This window comes from Lithobates pipiens, unplaced genomic scaffold (genome assembly GCF_037356315.1).
Source record: "Lithobates pipiens isolate NorthernLeopardFrog02 unplaced genomic scaffold, aLitPip1_a1.2 Scaffold_13, whole genome shotgun sequence".
NCBI classification, from domain to species: Eukaryota; Metazoa; Chordata; class Amphibia; order Anura; family Ranidae; genus Lithobates; species Lithobates pipiens.
The window spans coordinates 11,983,831-12,009,566 of record NW_027507718.1 but is presented as its reverse complement, the minus strand read 5'-3'; the positions used below and the strand labels follow the sequence as shown (position 1 = coordinate 12,009,566).

General features: G+C 41.2%; 1 protein-coding gene across 3 annotated transcripts in view; it reads right to left on the bottom strand.

Moving 5' to 3' along the window:
• The window catches only part of AGTPBP1 (ATP/GTP binding carboxypeptidase 1), a 257,622-nt gene that overhangs the window by 101,582 nt on the left and 130,304 nt on the right, over positions 1–25,736 (bottom strand). For all 3 annotated transcript variants that reach the window (XM_077474842.1, XM_077474844.1, XM_077474843.1), the window contains 4 exons: positions 16,611–16,704; positions 10,769–10,806; positions 9,781–9,989; positions 6,737–6,914 (listed from right to left, as the gene is read on the bottom strand). In XM_077474842.1, coding sequence (XP_077330968.1) covers positions 6,737–6,914; positions 9,781–9,989; positions 10,769–10,806; positions 16,611–16,704 — 519 coding nt within the window. The remainder of the gene's footprint in view (positions 1–6,736; positions 6,915–9,780; positions 9,990–10,768; positions 10,807–16,610; positions 16,705–25,736) is intronic.

Genomic DNA, 25,736 nt, shown 5'->3' with positions numbered 1-25,736 from the left:
GATATATGGGGGGTCGGGGGGGATTATGGCAGGTGACAAGAAAGTTCCCATGTTGCAAAACAGCCATTGGAAACTATAGTGCCATTTGTACTACTAAAAATGATATGAAAAACGCCAGAGCAAAATATAATAATGCATTAAAGTGTTTGTTCACCAAATGCCAGAAGTCTGCCAAGCAAAATAGGCGAGTTGGAAGCTCTGGTGCATGAGGAGAGCTTTGATGTAATCAGTATTGCTGAAACGTAGCTTCAATCTTCACATGACTGGGCTGTTAATATTCCTGGCTATGCACTCTTTCAGAGAGACAGGGTAAAAAGGAAAGGTGGCGGGGTCTGTCTATGTGAGAAGTGATCTCAAAGCAAGCATGAAAGAGGTCCTGGTTGATGGGGAGTGTGATGAGTCTGAAGCATTATGGGTGGAACTAAATATAGATGTGCGTAGTTCAAAGTTAACCATTGGAGTTTGTTATAGACCACCCAATGTTAACGATTAGGTGGAGACTCAGCTCCTTGCACAGATGGAAACGGCTGCAAGGGCTGGGACGGTGATAATAATGGGGGATTTTAACTACCCAGAAATTGACTGTAGTAATGGCACTGATGAGACAGTTAAAGGGTAACAATTTATAAACCTATTACAGGACAATTTTATGGTCCAGTTTATTGAGGCCCCAACTAGGAGTGAAGCTTTGTTGGACCTGGTAATCTCAAACCATGCAGAGCTTATTACTAATGTTCAGATAAAGGAACACCTGGGTAGCAGTGATCATAACAATATTTAATTTGATGTTAGCTGTAAGCAAGTAATACATACAGGAAAGAAAAACAATCAACTTCAAGAGAGAAAATTTTCCAAGGATGAGGGCTGCTCTCCAAGACTTAGACTGGAAGGGAATATTGGTATCGATAAACACAGAACAGAAAAGGGAATTCTTCAAAAAGACTGTTTGGGACCACACTGCAAAGTATATTCCCATGGGCAATAAGTTTAAAAGGCTAAAAATAAAACCTATGTGGCTCACGGTGAAAGTTAAAAAAGCTATAAACAATAAGAAAAGAGCTTTTAAAAACTATAAAAATGAAGGAACACTAGTGTCGTTTAAATGTTACAAAGCATTTAACAGAATAAGTAAAAAGGAAATAAAGGATGCAAAAATTCAAAACGAACAGCAGATTGCAAAAGATAGTAGGACAAACCCAAAAAAATTATTCAAATATATTAATAGTAAAAAGGTTAGGTCTGAGCATGTAGGCCCTTTACAAAATAATCTAGAGTGGGTGATTGGGGACAAAGAGAAGGCCAATTTTTTAAATAGTTTCTTCAGCTCTGTGTATACAAATGAGCATGGTGGAGTTCATGTCCATAATGGGGGTGGTATTGACACAACCCCGAATGATCCACAATGGCTCAAATGTGATATGGTCCAGAAAGATTTAGACAGAATAAAGGTGGATAAAGCACCTGGACCTGATGGCATCCACCCTAACATAATTAAGCTCTGTAATTTCAAAGCCATTGTATTTAATTTTTAGGGACTCATTAATGATGGGAATAGTACCACTGGATTGGCGCAGGGCCAATACGGTGCCTATATTTAAAAAGGCAACAAAGTCTTTACCAAGTAACTATAGACCTGTTAGTTTAACTTCTATAGTTGGGAAGATACTGGAGTGTTTAATAAAAGACCACATAGATGAGTTCTTGCTGGGAAAAAACATTTTAAGCAACAGACAGCATGGATTCAAGAAAGACAGAAGTTGCCAGAGAAACCTGATTTCCTTTTATGAAGAGGTAAGTAAAACCTTGGACAGAGGGGTGGCTGTGGACATGGTATACTTGGATTTTGAAAAAAGTGTTTGATACAGTTCCGCACACACGGCTCATATGTAAGGTAAAGTGTACAGGTTTTAAAATATCAGTTTGTAAATGGATAGAAAACTGGCTAAATTACAGAATTCAGATAGTAGTGGTTAATGATTCTTACTCTGAATGGTCTAAGGTTATCAGTGGTGTACCCCAAGGTTTAGTGCTGGGACCCTTACTTTTTAATATCTTTATAAATGATATTGGATCTGGGATCAAAAGTAAAATGTCTGTCTTTACAGATAACACCAAGCTATGCAGTAAAATAATGTCCTTACAGGATGTCTCCAATTTACAAGCCGACCTCAATGCTTTGTCTAATTGGGCGACTATGTGGCAGATGAGGTTTAATGTTGATAAATGTAAAGTTATGCATTTGGGGGCTAAGAATATGCATGCATCATACATGCTAGGGGGAGTACAACTGAGGGAATCTGTAGTAGAGAAGGATCTGGTTGTGGTAGATCATAAGCTCAAAAATAGCATGCAATGCCAAGCTGGGGTTTCCAAAGTGAGCAAAGTCCTTTCTTGTATTAAGAGAGGTATGGACTCCAGAGAGAGAGGGAGAGAGATATATCATTTTGCCCCTGTTCAAATCATTAGTAAGACCTCATCTGGAATATGCAGCTCAGTTTTGGGCACCAGTTCTCAAAAAGGATATCAGGGAACTGGAGAAAGTGCAGAGAAGGGCAACCAAACTGATAAGAGGCATGGAGGAACTCAGCTATGAGGAAAGATTAGAGGAATTGAATTTATTCACTCTTGATAAGAGGAGATTAAAGGGGGATATGATCAACATGTACAAATATATAAGGGGTCCATATAGTGAACTTGGTGTTGAGTTATTCACTTTATGGTCAACCTAGAGGACAAGGGGGCACTCTTTACGTCTAGAGGAAAAGAGATAATTTGTTCCATTCCATTTGTTTAGATGTGACAATTATTATTTTGGATAATTCGTAACTTCAGATAAATTTGTATCCGTTATGTTCCCTAACATCCAAATTTGAAAGGAAATTCCAATACAGTGAAACCTTCGTTAACGGGTAACACGGTTTTTAAGCATTTTAAAAGACGAGCTACTTTTTTTATTTTTTATTCTGACTCAGTTTGCGAATGTTGTCTTGCAAAACAAGAAGAATTCAAGCTAATGGGGTGTGCAATACCGCATTTGGCCAGAGGTGCGGGGGCGCCTGTGACTCTCGGAACAGTTCAGAGCCGTTCGGAAATACTCTGAATCACTTGGAAATACTCCGTTCCCAAGCCTTTTCGAGTTCAGCCGAGCTGTCCCCGAGTATTTACAAGGCTCTCGGGCATGTTCCCCCACCTCTGGCCACATGCGGTGTTGCATGCAATAGAAGTCAATGCGGAACGAATTATGTTAGTTTCCATTGACTTCTATGGGGAAACTCGCTTTGATATTCAAGTGTTTTGGATTACAAGCATTCTCCTGGAACGGATTATGCTCGTAATCAAAGGATCCACTGTATCTATAATTTAATAGTTATTATTAGTTAGTTATTATTATTAGCTATATATTATTATTATTTAAAATTTCTGGATTTCGTATTTTTTGAATTTCCAGATTTCGGATTTATTTTTTTACAAATTTCGATCATAATGAATGACCCAAAAAACAAAACTAATGAAATGAAAATGAACACATTTTTCAGCAGTGCACATGTCTAATGAGCACATGTGAGCAAAGATTTTGAAGCTTATTCTTAGGGAAGAAAACTCTAGACAGGGTCGAATCAAGGGGTAGGCCCAGCCAAACCAGGAAATGAGACTCCAGTGCAAACTTCTAGGTTCCATCTGCACAGTCTGTCTGATTTTGGCTAATGGGGGACGCCTTCAGATTAAAGCAGAGTGAGACCTGGGACTAAGACCTTGGTGAAGATCCGAGGTGCAGTGAACAGGTGAGAAGGAAAGGCTACAAACTGGTAATGTTCTGTGCAAACTCCAAAACACAGAAAGCATTGATGTGCCAAGCGGATGTGTAAACATGTATCAGTGATGTCCTCAGAGGCAGAAAATTTGTTAGATGAATTTATGACACCTCAATAAGAATGTTTGCCTTGAAGTTTACTATATCATGTAATCAAAGTGAGATTTCCATTCTGCATGTATAGGTAAGGACAAAACAGTATGACACACAGGAGTTTATTAAGAAAAATCACTGAGGGTAATACCATTCTACACAGCAGTAGCTCACATACGGTTCCCTTTATACAGTCAACTCCCTATAGCCAATACCGGAGCATTAAAATAAATTGCTCTGATGATGCTAGCTTCAAATAGAAGGTGGATCCAACTACGGTAAGATGCTGGCTGAAGGTATGAGGCTATATTAAGGCTAGCCTTCCAGAGAACATCAGAAAAAGGCACTATTATATGGGCAAAAAACAACAACCAAAAAACAGGTAAGGTTACATTTATAACCCAATATACCTGAAAACATAGGGAAATTAGAAGGGCAATTCAAAAATGCTAGTATTTATTGGCATTGTATTCAACAGTAAACAAATGACATAACAAAAACTCCCAAATTTTTACTCAAAAGAGCCAGATCCCTGCAAGATAGTTTGGTGCAGAGCCACTATAGGGAAAAATAGAGATGCCCTGTGCAAGATCAAGGCACCTTCAAAATATTGGGAATGTCCATATTGTCAATATATCCATATATATCTTGTAAAACTCTCGTACTAGACTGCCACATCAGAAAAAGATTTTACACTGAATTTCTGAGGTAAGCATTGTATAAAGCATTTGTAAACAACAAAGAATTAGAGCTATCAATTTTCTTTTAGAGAAGTTTCTTTTATATCTCCTGATAAAATGGTTTAGTGCCATGAAACACGTAGATGAATATCAGCCATCACAAGAAACATTTAATGATTATCACATATAGAAGTAAAAGACACCTACGTGAATGAGGTGGTTAGATGGAGTTAACTGAACTATAGCTTATATTTGCCATATAAATCTGTTTATAGAGTAGGATTATAAGAGGGATGATGGTACTGGCCTCTACTTGTTTTTGCCATTTTAACAGTGAATTAATAAGGAATGGTCTATTGAATGAAAGAAGTAAATTTCGTTTTTTTCAAAAGCTTTAGACAATGGCAGATGGACACAATAGTAAGTTACTTGGCAGGTCCTGCTATGGAGAAGAGAGCTTTTCAAACGGTTTCCAGTCATTTATCTACAGGGTCTTTAAATGCTGGCATATCCTTAACAGGGACAGTTGAAATCTTGTTGAAACAAGAAATAACTGGGCCCACAATACGAACAGTCTACATTTTTTAGGAAATGCTTTTTAATAGAATACTTCTGAGCAAAGCACTTGGGAGCAGCAACAAAACAGACTGCAAAAGCGTGTGTCCAGCGAAGATTTTAGCAGATAAAGGCATTTTCAGAGAGCCCAGGTTAATGACCTTTAGCAAGTTAAACCATATTGCAAAATCCAGCTCGTGCACAGATACACCACCAATCTCTGCCATTTATTTGGGACCTGGCAGAGAACAGCAGTGGATCGGCGCTCCAATTTTTGGCAGCAGAGCACTCTAGCTGTCCGTAACGCTAGTGCACATGTGTAGAAATCTACTACAGATGCACAGATGCGCAACACCAATCTCCTCATCTGTTCTGCATGTGTGCTGCATCTTGCTGTGCAACCACTTTTAGTAACTCACTGCCTCCTGAGTTCACTATGTCACATCTATTCTAAGAGGCAATCTAGGCCGCAAAGCAGAAAGCGCATTTGTGAGGTCAGATACTGATGTTGGGAGAGAAGACCTGGCTCATAGAATCCGCTCTAATTCATCCCAAAGGTGTTCTATCGGGATGAGGTCAGGAATCTATATGGGCCAGTCAAGTCCCCCCTAACTCACTCATCCATGTCTTTATGGACATTGCTTTGTGCACTGGTCCAAATCATTTAGTGGAGGGGGGGGGGGGGGTTATGGTGTGGGGTTGTTTTTCAGGGGTTGGGCTTGCCCCTTGAAGGGATTTCCAGTGAAGGGAACTCCTGAGGTGTCAGCATACCAAAAAATTGTGGACAATTTCAGTTTGGGGATGGTCCCTTCCTGTTCCAACATGACTGTGCACCAGTGCACAAAGCAAGGCTTTAATAGTCGATATAGGCGGTTAAAGTGGAAGTAAACTCACCTATCGTTTTCAGCCAAGGAAGCTGCCATCTTTGCCTCTGTTTAATCTTCAACTGCTATGGTGCTGCACATGTGATTCGTTATGGCACCAGCCATTGGATGGTTTAATAGTTTGGCTGAGCCAATGTGCAGTTAGCAATCCGACATGCCTTTTTTTTTTAACTGTTTAAATCGATCGGTTTACTTCCACTTTAATCTTCAACTGCTATGGTGCTGCACATGTGATTCGTTATGATACCAGCCATTTAATGGTTTGATAGTTTGGCTGAGAGCACATCAATGTGCAGTTAGCATTCCCGGCATGCCTTTTTTTTTTAACTGTTTAAATCCATGGGTTTACTTCCACTTTAAGTCCTTATGTTAGCACCTGGCAGCTGTAACTAGATCTATTGTTATGGACAAAAAATCTACCCACCTTTCCTACAGTTTTTATTGATCAGGTAAAAACAAACTTATATTGTGCATCACGAGTGTGTAACCAAGAAAGGAAGCCAGTGATAACAATATGTTTACATTGCAATCAAGATGAGAATGGAGAGCTATAAAATAACAGATAACAAAATGGGTAAGGTATAAATATAATCATTCAAACAAAAATGTAATAGAATAAAATATATTATAATATATTATAAGGATCATCATCTGCAATATGTCCATTGAGGCAAACTGATCAGGTCCCTAAAATTACAAGTCAGCACACCCACCTTCAGGAGGCATATTATATATCTGAGCCACAGGTCCACTTGTAGGTATAATAGGCAGCTGGAAATGGAAAGAACTTTTGATGGTTGGCAAGGGAAGACGGTTCTTCGGAAAGCATTTTCTCATTATCAGGCTAGATGTATTAACAAGAGGGTCCAATGTCCTAACAGCCTGGCAATCCTATAAGAAATCAAAGGAACATGTCAGATGTCCATTCATCTAAACAACTATTTCATTATGAGCATCCCGACACACCTATCCCATCCTATTTTTATTTACAATATTGTCTAATTAGTATCCTTACCTTGGTGCTATAATCTGCTAATGCATTGATTTAACATATTCAAAACAACTACTGTTATCCTTTCAACTAGCTTTCTGATAACACCACAATCTTTCTGTTTCAGATTGATCCCGTGCACATACGGAAAAAAGAAAAAAAAAACTTGTACCTTTTCCACCATAAAAAAGAACAAACAGCTATTGGGTACAATAGCAGACTATGTTTTCCTTTGGTGTCCTCTAACTTTTTTGGAAAAATATTTCAGTTCTTAAATGTTTTTGCACAACTGTACACTTCAAAAGAGAAAAGACTACTGACATGTTTTCATTTCAGAGTGGGATCGCAAAAAAAACGACTGTATTTATTGGCGTATAACACTCACTTTTTCACCATGAAAATCGTGTGCAAATAGCGTGTGCGTGTTATACGCCGATGCTTCAATTTTAGCTGCCTCAGAGGGGACAGGGAGGGGGGCAGGAAGAGCGCCGTCAGATTACATAAAGTGAGAATCTCCTGTTTACTTGGTGGCCTCTGTAATAGGAAGTCCCGTCTCCTGGGTCGCCATTGGACCACTGTTCTGTCTATCATAGGAGATTCTCACTGTATGTAATCTGTCGAAGCTCATCCCACCCCCTCCCTGTCCCCTCTAGGCTGCTGATGAGTATTGATCAGGCTACACTGATGGCAATGGTGAGTCTGCTGCATTGATGACAATGGTGAGCTTGCCATATTGATGGCAATGGTGAGCCTGCCGCATTGATGGCAATGGTGAGCCTGCCGCATTGATGGCAATGGTGAGGCTGCCGCATTGGATGGCAATGGTGAGGCTGCCGCATTGATGGCAATGGTGAGGCTGCCGCATTGATGGCAATGGTGAGGCTGCCGCATTGATGGCAATGGTGAGGCTGCCGCATTGATGGCAATGGTGAGGCTGCCGCATTGATGGCAATGGTGAGGCTGCCGCATTGATGGCAATGGTGAGGCTGCCGCATTGATGGCAATGGTGAGGCTGCTGCATTGATGGCAAAGGTGAGGCTGCTGCATTGATGGCAATGGTGAGGCTGCATTGATATGGACTGATGAGGCTGCATTGATGGAACTTGTGAGGCTGCATATGGGCATTGATCAGTCTTCATTGATGGCAATGATGAGGCTGCAGATGGGCACTGACCTTTATTTTTCTTCAAAGTTCCTTATTTCAAATTAAAAAAAAAATCCTGAAACTTCCCTCTTAAAATGAATGTGCGTGTTATACACCTGTTTGTGTTATACGCCGATAAATACGGTATTCCTTGCTATTTTCCTGAATTCTTGTCTCTGGCACACTGCTGTTATCAAAACTTTATCCTCTGTTACTGTGCACAAAAATCATGCTGCTCTGGTCTTAAAACAGGGGTGTCAAACTCAATTCCAGTGTGGGCTACATTACGCATTATGGCTGCCCTCAAAGGGCCAGATGTATCTGTATCTGTAAGGCTGTAGAAATTTATTAAGGGCAGGAACTGCACCCCTCTTCGACTCTGACCTCTGCACCGCTCTCCCGCATCCCCCACCTTTGCAAATATCTCCTTCCATAGGCCTCATCTCTTTCACCCCCCCCCCCCCCCGCCAAAAAAGCCTTCTCTCATCTCACCTACCTGGCAGGGATCTAGTACTTTTCGATTCTACAGGCTTCACCTCTCTCTATCTTCTGTAGGGAGATCAATGGTCGGCATCTGTGCACCCAAACACAGATGGGGATCACATTGCATCACATTACCAAGTGATGCCCCATCCCACACCGCACTTTCAATTGCCTTCTCCCTGCCATGAGTGCAGGGCAGGCAGGGAGGGAACTGTGAAAACCGCTGGGAGGAAAGCTGTCCTTGTAAACACAAAAATGACAGTGGTGAGCGGGGAGCAGAGAACGTGAACTGGGCCACATGAAATGGCCAGAGGGGTGGGATTCGGCCCACAGGCCTTGTGTTTGACTCGTGCGTCTTAAAAGTATTATGTGCTGCAGCATTTATAGTTTTCCCGACAAAGTCCTACAAATAACTGTTTAGTCTGTTAGTGAAGCCCACCTAATGTAGATTCCTGTGATGGTGTGGCAATGATGCTGTACTGCTCCTGAATTCAGAGCAGTGTTTCCACTCTCGTGCAGGCTGGACCTGCTTGCACTACAGTGGGGTGAATAAACATCGCGGGGGTCATGGTTATCAGCATTGTCACTGCTGCATCAGGTGTTGATAGCTTCTAAATAAACACCCAGCCACACCTAGTCCGGTCTCTAGGTTTCTGGATTGACAGCACTGCCCTTGTTGCTCAACTCCCCCCCCCCCCCACTATAACTTACAAAAATGAAAACTATGTAGCACATTTACATACATACAGATTTCTGTTAGCTGCAATTATATGTTAATAGCAGATTTTGGCATTCTATTGAATTACAGGCAGAATGTAAATATCATACTGTCAATATATCCATATATATCTTGTAAACCTCTCGCGCTAGACTGCCACATCAGAAAAATATTTTATACTGAATTTCTGAGGCAAGCATTGTATAAAGCATTTGTAAACAACAAAGAATTAAAGCGATCAATTTTCTTTTAGAGAAGTTAAAATATTCCTTCCTATTCTACCTTTTGATCTTTTAACTGTAATTACAATTTACCCCTTACCTAAAAATTTGTTTACGCCAGTTATTCATTTCATCACCTTTTTATGACACGATTATAAACTGAACAGGTTTTCAATTTATATATAATGTAAAACACATACCTGTGAGGTATTATAGAGAATTTTCATACCATTGGCATCGACAAAAGCTTTTCTACCCAGTTTTATATTTGTAATATTTTTAAGGCACTGGAGAATGCCCTTTCGGATTAACATATGTCTATGTCGAGTGTCATGACGATGCCAGTCTAAATAAATTGTTAAGAGGCCATTGACATATCCTCGATCTACTGCTTTCCTGGCATTTGTTTCTGAAAATGACAGATATAAAGTGAATTAAATACAGAGGATCAAGAAAAAAATAAAATAAACAGAAAGAAAAATAGTTAACCTTACTGTAAATTCTATATTTATATTGTTTTTTTATATATATCATACTTTTTTTTTTTTTGCATATTCGCCGAACATCGCGTTTAGAGCAACCCATTAATTTCAGGTGGTTTGCTGTGATACCATGCATTGTGATGTGCATAAAACACACAAGTATTAGCAAGATGCATGAGATGTCATTAAGAATTAATGCCAATGCTGCACATCTGTAAAACAGCAGTGCATTATTGTATGTTGCAGGAAAGCACGCAATTTTGTGCATGTTCCCGCAACGCAACAAGTGTGAACAAAGCCTCAATGGAAATCATGCCTCGCTGTAAAGTTGACTTCTGTTTAGCTGTGCTGCTGGAAAAAAAGCTGCTTGATCAGTGCTCACAAAGATCACTGTACTTCCCCAGACAATGTCTTCTGATTTTCTCTACAGAAGGATGGAGCCATCAGTTTTAATATATGCAGACCTAAAAAAAAAGTCTAATCTATTTTTATTTTGTGAAAAATTCTACAGTTCTAGTGCATCTATGAACTCCACAAATCAGCTTTTCAAAATTAAATTAGAATACTAGATGCAAAATTAAAAACACAGAGGAATAAAAAAAAAAAAAGTAATAAATAATGGTATGTACATTTTATATGTTTATAAAATAAAAAGATTTAATAAAAAAAAATAACCACAGCACACAAAATGCAAGCAAGAACTTACTTGATTTTACCAAAGCAGCAAGCGTATCTAAGGAGACCCTGAAAAAACATCAAAAATAGTAAATGAGAAGCCGTAACCATACTTAAATCCTACATTTTGCTAAAATTAAAATCTGCATAAGCAAATTAACTTTAATAGATAACAGTATGATGTGTCACTTGTGCTGAATCTTTTTCTCTTAGGAGAAATCTTGGATTCCTTTTTAGAAGGCATTTAAAAGGGCTGCTGGGAGGCATTATGTTGCCTCATCGGCACATTTTTTAACTCCTAAAAGCCTGCACCATTTGGCCGCAACCACGTGAAGCCCAATTCACATGCATGGGTCAACTTCAGAAGGTGGTACTTCTTACCAGTTGTGACAGGAAATAAATCTTGCCGCACGCCATTAAGCAAAGTATACAGCCCTGTTTCACTGCCTTTGCAGCTTAGGGTGGGGAGTTGAGGGGTGGGGGTAAAAACATGTCTAAACTTCCTTTTTACCGCCCCCCTTCCTCCCCCCAACAAAAAAGGTAAACTTAGCCAAAGGGAGCTGCAAAACAAGATTCAGCTTGTAAACCCTAACTGAATTACATTTAGTTTGTTAATTAGAGTAATGTATATCAAACTATTTACATATTTAGCTTTTTTCCCATAAAGTACAGTTGCCACCTATTCACCCATTTTTATATCTCTAAGCTACTGATTGCCTGCAGCCTCTTTCAGTCTACATGTACTCACTACAGCATGTACTCACTAAATGTATGTGCAGTATCTCACAAAAGTGAGTACACCCCTCACATTTTTGTAAATATTTTATTATTCTTTTCATGTGACAACACTGAAGAAATGACACTTTGCTACAATCTAAAGTAGTGAGTGTACAGCTTGTATAACAGTGTAAATTTGCTGTCCCCTCAAAATAACTCAACACACAGCCATTAATGTCTAAACCGCTGGCAACAAAAGTGAGTGCACCCCTTAGTGAAAATGTCCAAATTGGACCCAATTAGCAATTTTCTCTCCCCCCGGTATCATGTGACTCATTAGTGTTAGTGTGACTCAATAGTGAATGGGGAGCAGGTGTGCCAAATTTGGTATTATCACTCTCACTCTCCCATACTGGTCACTGGAAGTTCAACATGGCACCTCTCATGGCTCATGGCTAAGAACTCTCTGAGGATCTGAAAAAAATAATTGTTGCTCTACATAAAGATGGCCTAGGCTAGGAGAAGATTGCAAAGACCCTGAAATTGAGCTGCAGCATGGTGGCCAAGACCAATGCATCGGTTAAACAGGACAGGTTTCACTCAGAACAGGCCTCGCCATGGTCGACCAAGGAAGTTGAGTGCACGTGCTCAACGTCATATCCAGAGATTGTCTTTGGGAAATAGACCACACGCCACACGCTGCATCAAATTGGTCTGCATGGCTGTCGTCCCAGAAGGAAGCCTCTTCTAAAGATGATGCACAAGAAAGCCCACAAACAGTTTGCTGAAGACAAGCAGACTAAGGACATAGATTACGGGAACCATGTCCTGTGGTCTGATGAGACCAAGATAAACTTATTTGGTTCAGATGGTGTCAAGCGTGAGGAGTACAAAGACAAGTGTGTCTTGCCTATAGTTAAGCCTGGTGGTGGGAGTGTCATGGTCTGGGGCTGCATGAGTGCTGCTGGCACTGGGGAGCTACAGTTCATTGAGGGAACCATGAATGCCAACATGTACTGTGACACACTGAAGCATAGCATGAGTCTGTCCCTTCAGAGACTGGGCCACAGGGCAGTATTCCAACATGATAATAAACACACCTCCAAGATGACCACTGCCTGCTAAAGAAGCTGAGGGTAAAGGTGATGGACTGGCCAAGCATGTCTCCAGACCTAAACCCTATTGAGCATCTGTGGGGCATCCTCAAATGGAAAGTGGAGGAGCGCAAGGTCTCTAACATCCACCAGCTCCGTGATGTCATCATGGAGGAGTGGAAAAGGACTCCAGTGGAAACCTGTGAAGCTCTGGTGAACTCCATGCCCAAGAGGGTTAAGGCAGTGGTGGAAAATAATGGTGGCCACACAAAATATTGACACTTTTGGCCCAATCTGGACATTTTTGCACTTGTGTACTCACTTTTGTTGCCACTGATTAAGACACTAAGGCCCCATTCACACCTGAGCGTTTTGTAGCTTGAAGCCTGAAGCTACAAAACGCTGGAGGGGAACAAATCTATTATTCTCAATGGAGGTGGTTCACATCTCCACTCCAAGTTGCCTGAAGCCGAACGCCTGAAGCTCAAACAAGTTCTGGACCTTTTTTGTCACTCAAATCAGGCAGATTTGGGCATTTTTCTTCTTTTTACATTGGTGACCTTTTGCCCTGCACAAAACCGTGGCAAAAACGCCACAAAATCACGCGATTTTCTGCCCGAAAACGCTATGCTCAGGTGTGAATGGTGCCTAATGGCTGTGTGTTGAGTTATTTTGAGGGGGCAGCAAATTTACACTGTTATATAAGCTGTACACTCACTACTTTACATTGTAGCAAAGTGTCATTTCTTCAGTGTTGTCACATGAAAAGATATAATAAAATATTTAAAAAAAATGTGAGGGGTGTACTCACTTTTGTGAGACACTGTAAGTACAGTTGCTTGTAATCTCCACCAGCGGTGCATGTTACAGAGTAACATGCCAGGAGCTCAACTGGGCGACAGTAGTCAACCTATAACAAAAAGTGCCTAAACAAGGGACTTTTGCAGCAGGATCTCCAGGTATTCTTTTAATGAAAGAGGTATTAATAAAAGATGTGTGCCAAATGAGAAAAGCTCATAAGTTTAGGTTAAAGAGACACTATCATCTTGTCTATTCAGGGCTGGACTGAAAATGTCTTTGCAAAGGACATCCCCCACCCCATATCTTATTATTATTATTATACGGAATTTATATAGAGCCAACAGTTTGCATAAAGGGAGACAGTACAGTTACAATACAATAAAATACAAGAGATTAAGAGAACCCTGCTTATAAGAGCTTACAATCTAATAGTGAATGGCAAGTGGAACAAAAAGAAAATAACTGAGGGAAAAACTGATTGGATAAATAAAAGATTCAGTTGTTAAGTGTAGGCAGGATAGGCTTCCCCGAAGAGATTAGTTTTTCAGGGATCGCTTAAAAGTGGACAGAGTAGAAGATAAACAGACAGACTGGGGTAGTGAGTCCCAGAGGCTCTGGAGAAGTCCTAGAGACAGGTATGGGAGGAGGAGACAGGGGAGCTAGAGAGAAAGAGGTCCTCAGCGGAACAGAGAGAAAGTTTGAGTGATATATTGAGACAAGGTTGGTGATGTAGCTTGGGGCCAAGTTGTGAATGGCTTTGTATGTTAGTATTGTGAATTGAATTTTTTGGGCAATCGGAGGCCAATTGAGGGATTGGCAGAGGGGTGGCAGACACTGGGCGGTTGCTAAGGTAGAGGAGTCTAGCAGCAGCATTCATGATAGACTGAAGGGGGATAGCCTGCATATGGGTCAGCCTAAGAGAAAGAAGCTACAATAGCCAGGATGAGAAATAACAAGGGAGTGAATGAGTAGCTCAGTGGTTTCATTAGATTAAAAAAAGGGACATTTTAGAGATGTTATGGAGCTGAAGACTACATGCTTTTGACTTGCAAAAATGCTCCGATGCTTGAAAAGATACCTTGACAGTCAGGGGTGATCGGTGTGGCGGTGGGTGGAGTTACAAGCACTGATCTCCCTGTATAGATTTCAATAAAGCAGCTGAAAGCCTCGGGGGAGAAGCGGCTGTTAGCTGCTTTATTGAAATCTATACAGGGAGATCAACGCTTGTAACACCCCCCACCGCCTCACCGATCATCCCTGACTGTCCCTCCATGTCCTTCTCCATGTCCTCCTCTGGTGTGCCTCCGGTCCCACTCTTTGTGCTCCTCCAGTCCCCCTCCATGTCCTCTGTGCTCCTCCAGTCCCCCTCCACCCTCCTTCAGTCCCCCTTCCGTGTCCTCCATGCTCCTCCAGTCCCCCTTCCATGTCCTCCGTGCTCCTCCAGTCCCCCTTCCATGTCCTCCGTGCTCTTCCAGTCCACCTTCCATGTTCTTCGTGCTCCTCCAGTCCCCCTCCGTGTCCTTCGTGCTCCTCCAGTCCCCCTCCGTGTCCTCCGTGCTCCTCCAGTCCCCCTCCTTGCTCCTCCAGTCCCCCTCCTTGTTCCTCCAGTCCCCCTCCTTGTTCCTCCAGTCCCCCTCCAGTCCCCCTCTGTGCTCCTCCATGTCCTCCATTTTCCTCCGGTCCCCCTCCATGTCCTCCTTGCTCCTCCGGTCTCCCTTTGTCCTCCTCCGTCCTCCCTGTCCCGGATCTGTCAGGATGGAGAGCAGAGGAAGTAGCCAGTAAATCTGTAATTTACTGGCTCCTTCCTTTTCTGAATGCACAGAGTCAGTGATCACGACAGTTCAGCTTCAAGAAAAAAATAAGACAAAAAGGAAAAAGGACTTGCACAATGTATAAAACTGCAACTGATGTTTTCAGAACAATTGGCCATGTACAATCAAATTTTACCCAGTTCAGCCATTTAGCTACATCTTTTATCTAGATAAAAAATACTATTCTGGAACCAACAAAAATTTTAAGAATTTTAGGAAAATGGCAAAAAAAAAAAAGCCTGTTAAGAATGTAGAGACCAGCTTGCTAGCATATTTATTCTATTACAATAGTGTTGTACATGAGTTATCACATGATATGCTAAAGTTGTAGCAATGCAAAGGAGGATTAGAAAAAAGGATGTGGTCTGGAAATGTGATTGCTAGAAGGCCTTAGAAATTTCGTCAGCACAACAGTAAATATAGAAGATAAGTGTCAAGTAGAGACATTCCATCTGCATAACACATATTCAATGTCAGCATACATTAGCTACCATAGGTAAGAGACAGTAGCACAGCAAAAAAAGAAGCGTACTAAAAGTGTAGGTTTTCAACAGTATAGTAGCATGGTGGATAGTGGCAATATTGTTTTGTATTATATTATGAGTATTGTATTATTGTTTTATTAGCTTGATTAGTCACTAAAGCTAGTGAGAGTAATACAGTAGTCAGTAGGTTAAAAATAACCCAAAACTCAAGCATACTCCGATCACAATCATAAAAAGCACAAAAGTAGTGCACATTGCATAACCTGCGACCTCTGATCAGCCCTTTAGTCCACAGAGGTTCAGAAGGGGAGGACATTTTACTGTGCATTGAGTTTATCACTTTAACATGTTCCTGCACCCCGGTCTGTTCTATCTTTGATGCTCTGATTGCAATCCCTAATGTGTGTTGCAAGCTGGAAATACAGAACATTTCTTGGGCTCACAGTAGATGCCTTCATGACAAAGGAAGGTGCAGGTACCTTCTGGTTATATTGGTTAAAATTTTAAGTGTACAGCAAGTTCAGTTTATCACTTCTTTAACATGTTCCTGCACCCCGATCTGTTTTATCTTTGATGCTCTAATTACAATCCCTAATGTGTGCTGCAAGCTGCAAATACAGAACATTTCTTGGGCTCACAGTAGATGCCTTTATGGCCAAAGGAAGGTGCAGGTACCTTCTGGTTATATTGGTTAAAATTTAAAGTGTACAGTAAGTTCAGATCTACAAAAGAGCATAGTATGTTATCCTACGTGGGTATAGCAGCATAGTGCGCTAAACCTACCTACCAGCTAGGGCTCCCTTACTGATTCTATTGTGATTTTACCTACTGCACTACGTTGTTTACTGGTCTCGGCACTTTCAAATTCCTATTCCCCATAGTCTCTCCTTCTGGACAGGAGAAACAAACAAGAATAATGCTGTACTGAACTTGTGATAAAGGACAGTAGAAGGAGGTATACTTACTTCATGAGGCTGGTATTCTTCTTACTAAATGGTCCTGTTATCTTGAAGAGAAGTTCAACTGCTCCATTTTTGCCGAGGTACACAGCATTCACAGCTAGAATGAACAACACTTATATGAACAAGACTGAATAATATTAGCTTTAGTATTTATTATTCTATACAAGGAAATATATATGTTTACACCTAGTAAACAATGTCTACTTTCTGCAATAATGCTTAGTTAGTATTACCTCTTACAGCCACTGTGAGACAATACACCAAATAAGAAGACCATTTGGCCTTGTTCAACCAAAAGCCACTTGAGCTTTGGAAGGTTTTACCCCCTTCATGACCAGGCCATTTCTTGCTGCTATTCAGCACTGTGCTACTTTAATACTGTACATAAAATGAAATTGATATATTTTTTTCACACTAATAGAGCTTTTTTTTGGTGGTATTTGATCAATTATTTTTTACTATATAAATGAAAAAAGGCTGAAAAACGCACAATATTTTATACTTTCTATTATAAAACACATCCAATAGAATTAAATTTCTTCATAATCTTAGGCCAAAATGTATTCTGCTACATATCTTTGGTAATTTAAAGAAAAAAAATCCAATAGGTGTAGATTCATTTGTTTTTGTGTAAAAGTTGTAGCAACAAACTATGGTATATATATATAGAGATCTGAAAATTGATCAATCCTGACATACTGACAGCCTATCTCATTTCTTGAGGCCCTTAAAATGTCAGGAAAGTACAAATACCCCCAAATGACCTCTTTTTGGAAAGTAGACAGTCCAAGGTATTTAGAAAGAGGCATGGTAAGTTTTTTGTCACTATTTTTTGGAAAAAGAAGAAATTAAATAAAATGGGGTTTTTTTTGCCACTATTTTCTTTTACATGCTGTCACCAGTGCAGTACAGCATCATCATATAACTGGAGATGCAGTGATCAGGGATGCTAACTGGTTACAACACGTAAAAAATAAATAATAATAATAATAATAATCAATTATTTATTAATTTGTTTTTAAACTTAGTGATGATCACTGTATAAGCAATAGCTTTAGCTGTCATAAATGGGTTAATCATTCGTGAACAGCTTTCTTATGGTTGTGATGTGTTATTGGCTACAGCTAATCACATGACACAGGTAGTCAGGTACCAAGTGATTGCTGTAGGCCAATCACAGATCACAATTGTAAGCAAGCTGTTTATGAATGGAAATCCATTCATAGCAGTTTGTTTAAATTGGTTTCATGTGATCACTATGACCAATCATAGCAATCACATGATACCCGGTAATTGTGATCTGCTGTGTCGAGTGGACACAGCAGTCACAGGAGCGGCACACTGCGTACCCCTAACCCATTACAGGCTGAATCAAGTACATGTACGTGATCCAGCCTGGCCACGCTATCCGCCTACAGTAAATGTACTCTGGGCAGTCGGAAAGTGGTTAAATTAAAGCTAAAGGCAATGTTTTTGTTAGTTTTGGGTAGAGTGGGAGGAATTAGCACACCTGCCAGATTTCCTTTGTTTCCCGTTAGGGGGGCTCATCCTCTCTATTTGTCCTGTTTACCATTATCACCGACCAATGAAAGTAAATAAAAATATCACATTTTGGCTTTCACCAGAACAGTAATAGAAGGGAAATCTGCCACAGGGGACACAAACCCTGGTGATCCTGGTGACAATCATTGATTCCCTCATTGTGAAGGAATTTCCATTCACGTTCTGTTTTGGCTATTGGATAGCAAGCGAAAAGAAAATCTCCTCAATGGGACACAGATGACAAAAAAAAGAAGGAGTTAAAAGCTTTAATTACTGTATCCAAAATGAAAAAAAAAGGCAAGCCTTTAGTTCTATTTTAAGTGCAGTTCACTCTGCTGAAGTCAGACTGTTAAAAGGAACTTTCTGGTTGATTGTCATGGGTTTTACTCATCAATAACAATTTTTATTGAATGAGGCCAAATATTCCAAAACAAAAACCTGACTGAATATTAGAAATATGCCTAAACCCAGTCTAATTCAGCTATCCGATCTCCTAATTGGAATAATGTTACAACCACTAATATGTTGCTGGTTTTCTCTGGCAATCGGACAATTTATTACCATTCTGAGGCCCCCTTTTTTCTTTTTTTGACGCATATACTTTTTTCTTTTTTATCCAGCTTTTGTTTCTCTCTTGGATATATCCGGAATGGACCCACTGTGTGGTCCAACCCCATTACTCTAATCTTTATTCATACCTACGTTGCTGTGTGCGTGTAACCTTAATAAGGCTTATATTTTATTGCTTGTATTTTCCTTTTTATTAGACATGTGCATTCGTTTTCGTCCGAATGCATTTTCGTCCGAATTTCAGCTATTTTCGTTTTCGTTTTGACAAACGATAACGAAAGCACAAAATCCGAAAAACGAAAGATCCGACATAAATAAATGCTTTATTTTCGTTTTCATTGTTACAACAGTTCGATATAGAATAGGAGATTCGACATGACTCTGACAACAATCTGTGTCTATAGAACCTGTGGTCGAATGTGCTTAACCTTACCTCTATTAGTCCAAGATTATATAGAGAAAATATTCGACAGAGAAAAAAGATTTGACAGAGAGAAAAGATTCTGCAAGTTACTGTCCTAAAAAGTGTTTGGGGACCCGGGTCCTGCCCCAGGGGACATGTATCAATGCAAAAAAAAGTTTTAAAAACGGAAGTTTTTTCGGGAGCAGTGATTTTAATAATGATTAAAGTGAAACAATAAAAGTGTAATATTCCTTTAAATTTCGTAGGGGGGGGGGTTGTCTATAGTATGCCTGTGAAGGGGCGCATGTTTCCGTGCTTAGAATTGTCCCTGCACAAAGTGTCATTTATGCAGGAAAAAAAGTCCTTTAAAATCACTCGCAGCTATTATGAATTGTCGGCTCCGTAATACAGAGAACACTCATTGAAAGTCATTGATAAAAAAATAAAAAAAAAAAAAAATAAATAAAAAAGCGTGGGGGTCCCCCAAATTCAATTACCAGGCCCTTCAGGTCTGGTATGGATATTAAGGGGAACCCTGCCTCAAATTTAAGAAAAAATTTGACGTGGGGTTCCCCCTAAATATCCATAACCAGACCCTTCAGGTCTGGTATGGATATTAAGGGGAACCCCGCATCAAATTAAAAAAAAAATTGACGTGGGGGTCCCCCTAAAAATCCATGCCAGACCCTTTATCCGAGCACGCAACCTGGCAGGCCGCAGGAAAAGAGGGGGGGACGAGAGAGCGGCCCCCCCTCCCTCCTGAACCGTACCAGGCCACATGCCCTCAACATTGGGAGGATGCTTTGGGGGTCCGTGACCCCTCAAAGCACCTTGTCCCCATGTTGATAAGGACAAGGGCCTCATCCCCACAACCCTGGCCGGTGGTTGTGGAGGTCTGCGGGCGGGGGGCTTATCAGAATCTGGAAGCCCCCTTTAACAAGGGGACCCCCAGATTCCAGCCCCCCCCCTGTTTGAAATGGTAAGGGGGGTACAAAAGTACCCCTACCATTTCACAAAGAAAGTGTAAAAAATGGTTAAATAAAACAAACACACTTTTGAAAAATTCCTTTATTAAAAAAATAAAAAATAAAAAAAAGATTCCAGCGGCGGTAATCCACTCTTGCTATCCAGCGACGGACGGTCATCTCTCCAGCGATGTCTCATGTTATCCAGCGCAGCGATCCTCCATCCTTCTTCTGTCTCCTCCACGGAGACACTGCAGGCATTCCGGCGGCTGACGTTTCTTATATACGGAGGGCGGGGCCACCTGTCACCTGACCCCGCCCCCCCTCTGACGCAAGGGGAAACCCGGGGTTCCCTGTGACGTAAGGGTGACCCGCACCCCTCTGATGTAACACAGGCAGGTTTCCGTTACATCAGAGGGGGCGGGGTCACCCATACGTCACGGGGAACCCCGGGTTTCCCCTTGCGTCAGAGGGGGGCGGGGTCAGGTGACGGGTGGCCCCGCCCTCCGTATATAAGAAACGTCAGCCGCCGGAATGCCTGCACTCTCGTCCCCCCCTCTTTTCCTGCGGCCTGCCAGGTTGCGTGCTCGGATAAAGGGTCTGGTATGGATTTTTAGGGGGAACCCCACGTCAATTTTTTTTTAAATTTGACGCGGGGTTCCCCTTAATATCCATACCAGACCTGAAGGGTCTGGTTATGGATATTTAGGGGGAACCCCACGTCAAATTTTTTCTTAAATTTGAGGCAGGGTTCTCCTTAATATCCATACCAGACCTGAAGGGCCTGGTAATTGAATTTGGGGGACCCCCACGCTTTTTTTTTAATTTATTTATTTATTTTTTTATCAATGACTTTCAATGAGTGTTCTCTGTATGTACGGGAGCCAACAATTCATTATAGCTGCGAGTGATTTTAAAGGACTTTTTTTCCTGCATAAATGACACTTTGTGCTGGGACAGTTCTAAGCACGGGAAACATGCGCCCCTTCACAGGCACACTATAGACAACCCCCCCCCCCCCTACGAAATTTAAAGGAATATTACACTTTTATTGTTTCACTTTAATCATTATTAAAATAAACTGCTCCCGAAAAAACAGCCGTTTTTAAAACTTTTTTTTGCATTGATACATGTCCCCTGGGGCAGGACCCGGGTCCCCAAACACTTTTTAGGACAGTAACTTGCAAATTAGCCTTTAAAATTAGCACTTTAGATTTTGAACGTTGGAGTCCCATAGACTTTAATAGGGTTCTAAAGTATGCTATATAGTTAGCTCCGTCGAATCTTCTTTATACATTCGACAGACACCAAAAGCCTTCCAAGACAGATTCGACCGTAATTCATGTGGATTTTCGGACGAATGCAATTTTTGAACGAAAAACGAAATAAATAGAAACGAATTTCGGGAGTAACTAAATAAATTAAGTTTTCGGACGAAAACGAAATTCCGAAACAAAATATTTTACTCTGCACATGTCTACTTTTTATTGCTTGGAAGAAAAAATGTTATAAAAACGATTGAAACAGAAATATGCCTAAGCACAATATACTTTTAAAACATAAGCAGTTTGTTTTGTAAATTTTTTTTAGAATCTGGAATATCTTTAGCAATGAGAGGTTGGGAAAAACAACTTCAGTCTAAACATTAGTTAAATCTAACTGCATTTTGTTTGTTAAAGAACTCGATCCAAAACTGCTTACAGTGCTTTGACTCCGGGTAGAAATAATAACAAACTATATTAAGAAGCTGAACTATGCAACAAGCGGATTCTTGTCTTATTCTTGGATACTGAAAATCCCGAGCTTCTAAAACTCATCAACATGGATGTGGAATGAATAACATACTGGATACACAAAATACCTCTTTGTAAGGGATGTATAGGAGCTTACAGATACTCCTTCATGTTATAATATCTAAAAAAAAAAAAAAAAAAAAAAAAAAAAAAACCTCTAGTATGCCAAAAATGATATGAATACAACAACACATTCCTATGATTAGGGTTCAAACTCGGTTTCCGGTATGGAATCCTAAAGGGCACCAGCCCATAGGCTAACCAAGCAAAAGATATATTTGTGGAGTGTGGGAAGTACAACACAAAGTTTAATTTGCTGCTCAAGTGCCCGACCCTCATCTTTAAAACCCTATATAAGAGATTCCCTGAGATATATACGTGTTAGGGCCACCATACACGACTCACTGTTATCTTGTTCCACCCACAGGCTATTCTATCCATGCCAAGAGTGTGAATTGAGGAGTCTACACTCTGGGCTATTGTATGCTGGCAGTCGCAGCACCAAAGGCTGCCTGACAATGGCACTGCTGAACAGTGAACGCATCTGATGTGATACAGTCACTGTTCGGCCAATAATTTTATACCCGGTGCAATAGATTTTTAAATAAACTTTTATTGAGGTGGATGGCACTTGCCACCATGGTTTGAATTCCTGCTGAATTGACAACATAAATTCAAGATATATATGGGGGCCCTTTGCTCAAGCTTTACTCAAGCTCCTAAAAAAAAAAAAAAATACAGGAAAGAGTCAGAAAATCAAGGTAGTCTTAGCTCGATTCCAGAAGTAGCTAAAACTATACACAAAAACAAATTCAGCTTACTTATACCGAAAAACAAATCTTTGTCTTGGATAGAGTAGGGAATGAGTAAATTCCTTGCCAGTTTTATTTTTTTTCTTCAAGCCCCCATTGGAGAGTTTTTCCCCTCACTTCCCATCAGCAAGCGAGATATGATCTCTGCAAATTAGGGGAAAATCTCCTAGACAGTTGTCAGTGAAACAACTATAACAATAGGCATTCAGCAAAGACTCACAATACTTTTCTTTCACTTTCGGTCCTAGTGACAGAGGTCACCAGGACAAAGAGTGAGAAGCTATCCAGCGGAAATACAGACAGACAAAAAGAAGCTTGGAATTTCTAAACCCTTACCATACTATCCAAAACAAAAAAACACTTTCAGATACATTTTAGATCAGTTTAAATAAAACATATATCCACCTCTGCTTATTATCATTCTGATTGTCACACCACTTCATTGATCTGTCTGTCAAAATCGATGGCAGAACTATAAGCCCATGCCAAGGTCCTAGGTGTAGTCCTGGACTCTGAACTTTCCTTTAAGTCCCACGGACAATCACTGTCCAAATCTAGTGGCCTCAACCTCCGCAACATCTCCAAAATACACCCCTTTCTAACCAATGACACAACAAAGCTCTTAAGTCACTCCCTGGTCTTCTCTTGCCTCGACTACTGCAACTGCTTTTTCACTGACTTACCTCTACGTAGTCTATCAATTCTTCAATCCATCATGAATGCTGCTGCCAGGCTCATCCACCTTACCAACTGCTCAGTATCTACTACACCTCTCTGTCAATCCCTCCACTGGCTTCTGCTCACCCAACAAACTAAATTCAAAATACTGAAAACTACTTACATAGCCATCCATAACTTAGCCCCCAGCTACATCACTAGCCTAGTCTCAAAATTCCAACCTACTCTTTCTCTTTGTTCCTCACAAGACCTCCATGCATGCTCGCTTCCAGGACTTTTCCAGAGCCTCTCCAATCCTATGGAACTCGTTACCCCGATCTCTCTGATTATCTCCTACTCTATTAGCTTTTAGACAATCACTGAAAACCCTTCTCTTCAGAGAAGCCTATCCTACCCACACCTAAAAACTGTATGTCTATTTTCTCCATCAGCTCATCCCCCACAGTTATTACTTTTTGTTTCACTCGACCCTCCCTTTCTTGATTGTAAGCTGTAATGAGCAGGGCCCTCTGGTTTCCCCCTTATTGAATTGTATTGTAACTTTACCATCTGCCCTAATGTTGTAAAGAGATGTGAAAACTGTTGGCGCTATATTAATCCTGTAGAATAATAATAATAATAAAATAACAATGGAGTTGCGCTTTAACCACTTCAGCCCCAGAAGGATTTACCCCCTTCCTGACCGAGCCCTTTTTTTCAATATGGCACTGTGTCGCTTTAACTGACAACTGCACGGCCGTGCGACGTTGTACCCAAACAAAATTGACGTCAAATAGAGCTTTCTTTTGGTGGTATTTGATCACCTCTGCGGTTTTTATTTCTGCGCTATAAAAAAAAAAAAATAAAATAAAAAGAGCGACAATTTTGAAAAAAAGCAATATTTTTACTTTTTGCTATAATAAATATCCCCCCCCAAAAAAAAAAAATATATATATATATATATATATATATATTATATATATATAAAAAAATAAGTGTATATTGATTGGTTTGCGTAAAAGTTATCGTGTCTAGAATTGCCCGGGGAATATCTCCGACGATATTGCCACAGACTTGGAGAAACCAATTTCGTCCGCAGAAATACTGACCGCCCTTAAACAGCTAAAACCGGGTAAAAGCCCCGGCCCAGATGGCTTCCCCACGTTATATTACAAAACCTTTTCGGACTTACTTATTCCGCATGTTACTGAACTATTTAATAAACTTCCTGACTCCCCGTCGCTTCACGCAGATCTCCATGAAGCCGTCACGATCGTCCTGGCGTCTCGTTTGCGCACGAGAGACTTACCCACAGAAGTTTGTTGTCAAGGACCCGTCGTGCTCCGTTAACACGCGCTAGAGCGATCGGACGCACTCGCGTCGGCTTGAACGAACGCACGCGTGCACGTGGGGGCACGAACGGGCGCACGTCCACTCGCTGACGCGTCGTGCGACCGTTTGGCGCCCTACAGTCTTCTTAAGGCACTTGCTCCCTTCCACTCGTGCTGACCAGTCTACAGCGCGTTCGGAGATCCTACTACCCTATACCTGTATCTGTTACCTTAGTTCCTGTTACCCGGCTTGACCTTGACCCTGATCCGTTGCTGCCTGCCTACGACCTCCTGCTTGTCTGACTACGCCTCTGCCTCATCCCTCTTGTACCACGTTGACCGCTACCTGCTGACCCGGCCTGTACCCGACTCTGCTGTTCCTACCTACCTGGTTGGATATCCTGTGACTGCTGTACCCGCTGACGTCCGTCCGCCAGCCAGTCTACCACTTGTGCCTGCCTACACCAGTCTCTTGTCTTCAGCTTCATCTGCTCGCTGTTGGTGTCCTGCTGCCCATCCGGACCAGCATCTACCCGCCAGGCACTTGTGCCCCCTGAACTTTTGAGCTTCTGTTACCATCTCCAGGGGTTCTTTAGCCAGGGGCTACGAGGGGCCGCTTCCTGCATTCCGGGCTCGCCTACTAGGTACGTGACAGAAGCACACATTACAATAATTCCGAAACCAGGAAAAGACGGCGCTTTAGTCCCTAATTATAGACCGATTTCGCTGATAAATGTAGACATGAAGCTCTACGCAAAAGTCATTGCGAATCGCATTCTCCCCTTCTTGCCCTCCCTGGTTTCCTTGGACCAAGTAGGTTTCGTTCCGGGTCGGGAAGCGCGCGACAACAAGTTGAAAGCGATCAATGTCCATAAGTGGCTCTCTGCTACCCACAGTCCGGGCTTCTTTTTATCGTTGGACGCGGAGAAGGCGTTCGACCGAGTGGCTTGGGACTACATGCTGACCACCCTTAGAAAAATGGGCTTCAAAGAACGTACCTTGCAATATATTTTAGCACTGTACTCTTCCCCCACAGCCAGAATTAAGGTTAATGGA